A 5889-nucleotide genomic window follows, 5' to 3' on the forward strand; every position below is an offset into this window, starting at 1 on the left:
CCTAAATTGATAACATTAAAATAGTTTGCACATGCTTCAATTCTTCCAATGAAGGTCACTTATGGTGTTGAGCTTGATGTTGATTTGTGTAATTCATGTTGTTGATATGTTAGACAGAAACTGTTAACTAATTTGAACTTGTATTGAATAGGAGGATCATCCTGCAATGTTATATTTATGGCATTCTATGTTTGTTGCAATTATATTTTATTAAAGTAATTTTAAATTGTTATTGAAGTATAATTCAGCTCCCAAATAGATACAAATACTCTGGATACCCATAACAAATATTATACTTATAGGTTCCGTTGTTTCTGAGAAAAGTGTACCCATGAGGATCTTATACAGTACCGGTACTATGTGCTCAGTATTTTACTGAACAACAACTGTACAGACCCGAGATTGTAATTGCACATACAGTAGTGTACTTTGCCTCTGGGGTTCAGGCATTTGTATATATGGTTTATTATCCTTTTGCAACATGTTCTATTATATTTTTCTGTACATATTATTCAGGTACCACACCTAGGTCACACACTAACTTAAAAGGTGTGTATGAAAACCTTAAAAGAAGGGCCAGAAGAGCCTCTGCTGATGAAAAGGTGGAAATGTATAAGACAGGGGGTGGACCTAGCGTACCGTCAAAAGTACAGGACATTGATAAAAGGGTGCTTGGGATTATTGCGGAAAGCAGTGTGTGTATTCCAAGCACCCATGACTCGGATGCGGGTTATGCAGAAAACAAAGGTAGGCCTAAATAGGATACTTATATGGTAGTAAACTGATATACTTATATATATCTTGCTTGTAAATTTCATTTAACAATAGCATATAGTAGATCACTTTAAAATAATAAAACTGTAAATATAACTTCCAGAATCTGATGACAATCTAAAAAGACCTCCCAGTACTTCCAACCCTCTGGACACACTACGAGCTATTGCTAATGTGAGTACAGTATGTTAATATGTTCACCATATATCACAATGCACAAAACTACACACAAGTAACTGCAGACCACAGAAGTACAGACTGTGTTTATGTAATAATATATATATAATTATTCTGTTTTAGGGGGACTTTGGTGTTGACAATGGTGATGGTGGTGGTGATGATGATGATGATGATGATGATGATGATGATGATGAGGGTGACAACTTAGGCCAGTGTTCCCATGATTATGGGCAAACTCCACTACATACACCAACAAGACCTTCAAGTGGTGTAGGCCTAAAGGTGAAATATTTTCTGTTTTAATTTAGTTTTAGAAAAACTTCACTGCACTGCACTGCACTGCACTGGAGGTAGAGTTTAGATAGTTAAAATAAATTTAAAAATCACCAATATTTATAACATCGAGGCCAAAGTATTAAATATTCTTTTTCAATTTACATGGCACTGCATTTTTTCTCTCTTCACTAAAAGAATGGGTGTATATTTTTCTTTGCAGCACCAATCGAGGAAGACACCTGGAGGTACAAAAAAGAGGAAGCTGACAGCAACGGAGTCCATATCTAGTGCTGCAGAAGTGCAGCGAGAGGCACTTTTGTTGGACATGGCGCTGAAGAAGGAAAAACAGAAAGAGGAATTAGAAATCTTTAAATTAAAAAAGGAATTATTAAAAGAAAAAATTGCCTACTGGAAGGCAAAAAATGCTGAATTATTGTAAAATAAATTTTTAAAATACAATCTCACCTTAATTTTGTTTGAATTTAAGTAAAATGTCTGTTAATTACAGCACGTCTGGTAACTTGTCCTGGATTGTCATCATGCCTGAGATGCAGATGCACAGCAGGTATTGGTAAATTGCCTTCCTCTTCTTCATCAAGTAATTGAAGATTAATTTCAGGGTCATTGGGAGGATCTATTTCTCGAGCTGCAATGGCAATGTTGTGCAGCACTGCCGTGGCAACAATAATGTTCGACATGTTTTGAATGTTGCAACGAAGTCCTAAAGACATGGAAGGGAACCTCCTTTTCCACACACCATATTGTCTCTCGACAACATTCCTTGTGGCAATATGGGCTCTGTTATATCGTTGTTCTGCTGGGGAGGTGGGATTCTGAACAGGTGTAAGGAGGAAAGGTTTACATGGGTAACCTCCATCACCCAAAAGATAGCCATTAGCTATTTCTCTCGTCTCGAGACGCGCTCTCAGCCGAGAATTGTGAAATATTGTGCTATCATGAGTCGACCCTGGCCATCTTGCTACAATATCTCGTATCATGAGGTTTGAATCGCTCACAGTTTGCACGTTTAGCGAGAAATAACCTTTCCTATTTCTAAATACCTCCCCATTTTCACCTCCGGGAGACTGTATTCGCACATGAGTGCAGTCCAGTGCACCCAACACACCAGGGAACCCAGCTATTATATGAAACCCTTCCATAACCTCCCTTTGTTCCCGCTGCGTAAGTGGAAGTTGAATGAACTGTGGCGATAACGACGCAAGTAGATCAGAAACCTTATGTATTATGCGGCATACAGTTGTTCTGTCAACATCACAGACGTCACCGATCACTCCTTGAAATGTTCCAGTTGCATAGAACCGCAGCGCTATTAAAAGGCGATTTCTAGGCGATATAGGACAGTTTCTCCCAGTCGGGAATTCCAATTGTTCACCAATTAAATCTAAAATATAATTCACTGTTTCCTTACGCAATCTAAATCTTCTCTGGAACGAAACATCGCTTAATTCTTCGAATAAATCGCGTCTCTCTTCTATAACTCTCCCTTCATTTCTTTCAAACTGATTAAGATACTGGAGATATAACCTATAGTTGTTAAGCTCCATCTTGGAATCTTTAACCACAGAGCACAAATACAACTTTACCGCGGTTTTCTTAGTTAACCGCTCGCTCACGAGCGGTAAACATTATACCGCGGTAAAATGTCGGTAAACTCGAAACCGAGCTTGGTGCAACAGAAATACGACTTTACCCTGGTAAAATTGTGCAGTTTACCGCGGTATTCTCTTTACCGAGGTTGGTGCACTCGGGCATTAGTGATATATAGATGGGAAGGAGCGTTAAAGGAGAATAATATTTATAAAGCTTTGGAATTGCTGCTACATCCAATAAAGATGATAGCGCAGACGAAAAAAGTGGGAGAAGAAAATAGAAAGAGGGAGAAGAATGGTTTTAATAAAGAGTGTGAAGGAATGCAAAAGAGGGTATTGGGGGCATTAGGGGAGTATAGAAAAAAAGGTGGGAGCGCAGAAAGAGAGGTCTTCTATAAGTTAACGAAAGAGTACAAAAAGAAAATTTGTGAGGTAAAAAAACGTGGTTAGAGGAACAAACGGAAGCCATAAATAAAGAATGTAAGTTGAACAGCATTGAAAACGTTTGGGGGAGGATAAACAGAATAATTAAGTGTGGAAGGAGTCTGGGGAAAAACGAGTATTGAGGATTTACCATGGGTGAGCTACCTTAGGGAATTACTCGGGGGGGAATGGGGAGGTATGGTTGAGTGAGTCAAGGGAAGAAGCAATTTGGAGGAATAGAAGAGTGGCAATTTACGAACTAGGCAAGGAAATTGCAAGAGAAGAAAATTTGGGAGTGATAAGAAGAATCAGGGGCAGGTCGGCGGGGGGTTGCAATGGTATCAATAATAAGCTTTGGAAAGAAATTAGCAAAAATGGGGCAATGATAGAGGGCATACTTAAACTATTCAATAAGATTTTTGATGAAGGGAAGTACTTTACGGAGTGGGAAGCGGGAATTGTATGTCCAATATATAAGGGAAAGGGTAGCAAAAACAGTATGAACAATTATAGGGGAATATTTCTGTTAGATTCCTTCAGTAAAATTTATACACGGGTGTTAGTGAACAGATTAAGTGTATGGGCCAAAAGAAAAGAAGTATTGTCAGATTACCAAGGGGGATTTAGAAAAAAGAAAAGATCCGTGGATAATATAATGATAGTGAAGACGGTCTTGGAGAAGTATATGAGCTTGTCAGGAGGTAAGGTGTATGTAGCGGCAATTGACTTTGAAAAGGCGTTTGATAAGATGAATAGAGGGCAGCAGCGGCTGCTGAGGGGAACTGGCGAGGGGCACACTACTTTTTCACAAATTCACGTTCTTACCAAGCACACATGAGTAAAGAAATGCATACCCGGATACACATCACACCATGTTAAATACTTGATCATTACTCACCTACTTCACTGTCATCTTCTTCATTTTAAGAGAAACTGTGGAATGAAATGTTGGTGTCCATTCGAAGAAGGCAGCGATCCAGACTCTTCATCACCCTAAGTATCTTGAACTACTTAAATGTACAGCACCTACTGTCACTAAAGTATCTTGAACTATTTAAATGTACAGCACCTACTGTCACTAATGTATCTTGAACTATTTCAGTGTGCCTACTGCCACTGAAGTCTATCTGAAATACGTTCACAGCGCTATATACATTATGGAACTACCGTCGGATGGCCTCGTAATACAGAAGTCCATTCAAATTACTGTACCGACTGATAGGCCTTCTACTGAGTCTACAGGACGAATGAGGTACAGTCTACTTGCCCTGGCCATACAAATGAATACGGTAGGGCCTTGTTCAACGACCGCAGTGTTATCCCTTTATTTAAACACGAACTCAGCCATAGACGCCCAAGAGAGATCCGGTTTACTCTAGGTCCGCTAGATGGCAGACAGAGTAAACCGGAACGTCGAAATTGACGAGCAGACAGCCAGATGGCGTCAAATCGAAATGTCTGCAAACGGTAGCTGAGGCCATACGATTATTATTATTATTTAACACGAATTCCATTCTTCTATGCCTTAAATTCACAAACTTAGATATGACTTAATCGTCAAAGTCAGGCATATCGTAAATAAGGTCTTCCGCAATAAAAATCATTGTCAGAGCAGATAGTCGTTCTTCGGTCATTGTGTTGCGTAAAAATGTCTTCATACGAGCCAGTGTCAAAAACAGTGCTCTGCTTCGGCTTTAGCGTTTCTTTGAACTTTCTTTTCTAACATAAAAGCGAGAAGTGGTAGAGCTCCTTTGACTTGCCTGAAATCTGTCCGTTTATAAATCACTTCTAAATCCGTCTTTAGCCTTTCTTTCTGCAACATTGGATAATGTAACACAGTATAATTTAATACACTTTGTGGAAAAGTTATTGAGAATCTGTCAAATGAATCGGAATACAGTAGTGTTGCAGCTTCAATGTACCCAGTAAATGCAAACCTATCATGCACCTGATTCATTACAACGTCACATACTTTTTTCGTTGCAATGGTCCTTGTGTCACTTACTCTACGTCTTTTATCGGAATTATTGTAGTCCGTGAGATCACATGAAATTGTATCTATTTCTTCACGTTGTTGTGCTACGCACTTTGCGAAGTCAGAAATAGCCTTTTTTATTTGGACTGAATCTGTTTCGCGTTTTTGTAGCTGATTGTACAAAATGTCAACATGCGGCATTAATTTGTGAAAATAGACAACCAGAACATGAATATGGTATCCTCAAGAGCACGTCGCAGTCCACTGGCTTCATTTACGCTAACAGACGTTTTACCTTCTTCTTCTATTCTACGAAAGCACTCGATCAGTTTATCTCTATTCTCATAAACTATGTTCACCGTACGAATGTTGTAGTTCCAGCGAGTAGTGATTGTCCGAGGGAGTCTAGTCTTCATTATTTCATTCAAGAGGTCACTTCTGTGAGACGAGTTGGAAAAAAAGTTGGAATTGCGGACAGGTTACAGAAAACTATTTTGACTTGTGGATTGTACGAACAAGCTTTCTGCATTGTAAAATTTAGCTGGTGTCCGTAACAATGAATGAAATGTGCATTAGGGTAGTGTACGTTCAATTTCGCCTGCACACCCCCTGTCCTTCTGCTCATTACAATGGCTCCGTCATAACTCTGGC

The 5889-nt window shown here is 39.2% G+C and overlaps 1 protein-coding gene across 1 annotated transcript; it reads left to right on the plus strand.

Moving 5' to 3' along the window:
• Positions 1-403: 403 nt before the first annotated feature.
• On the plus strand, positions 404-1669 carry LOC137501899 (uncharacterized). The gene is made up of 4 exons (XM_068229052.1): positions 404-747; positions 878-948; positions 1075-1236; positions 1451-1669. Exons 1-4 carry the CDS (start codon positions 459-461, stop codon positions 1667-1669), a joined length of 741 nt encoding a protein of 246 aa, XP_068085153.1. The 5' UTR covers positions 404-458.
• Positions 1670-5889: the final 4220 nt, after the last annotated feature.

Source organism: Anabrus simplex, chromosome 8 (genome assembly GCF_040414725.1).
Source record: "Anabrus simplex isolate iqAnaSimp1 chromosome 8, ASM4041472v1, whole genome shotgun sequence".
Lineage (NCBI taxonomy): Eukaryota > Metazoa > Arthropoda > Insecta > Orthoptera > Tettigoniidae > Anabrus > Anabrus simplex.

Bases quoted from the DNA above. Each gene is read 5' to 3' on its own strand.
- LOC137501899 (XM_068229052.1), top strand. From the start codon at position 459: ATGGTTTATTATCCTTTTGCAACATGTTCTATTATATTTTTCTGTACA. The intron at 748-877 runs GTAGGCCTAAAT...TATAACTTCCAG, and splicing joins GGGTTATGCAGAAAACAAAG to AATCTGATGACAATCTAAAA. The intron at 949-1,074 runs GTGAGTACAGTA...ATTCTGTTTTAG, and splicing joins CACTACGAGCTATTGCTAAT to GGGGACTTTGGTGTTGACAA.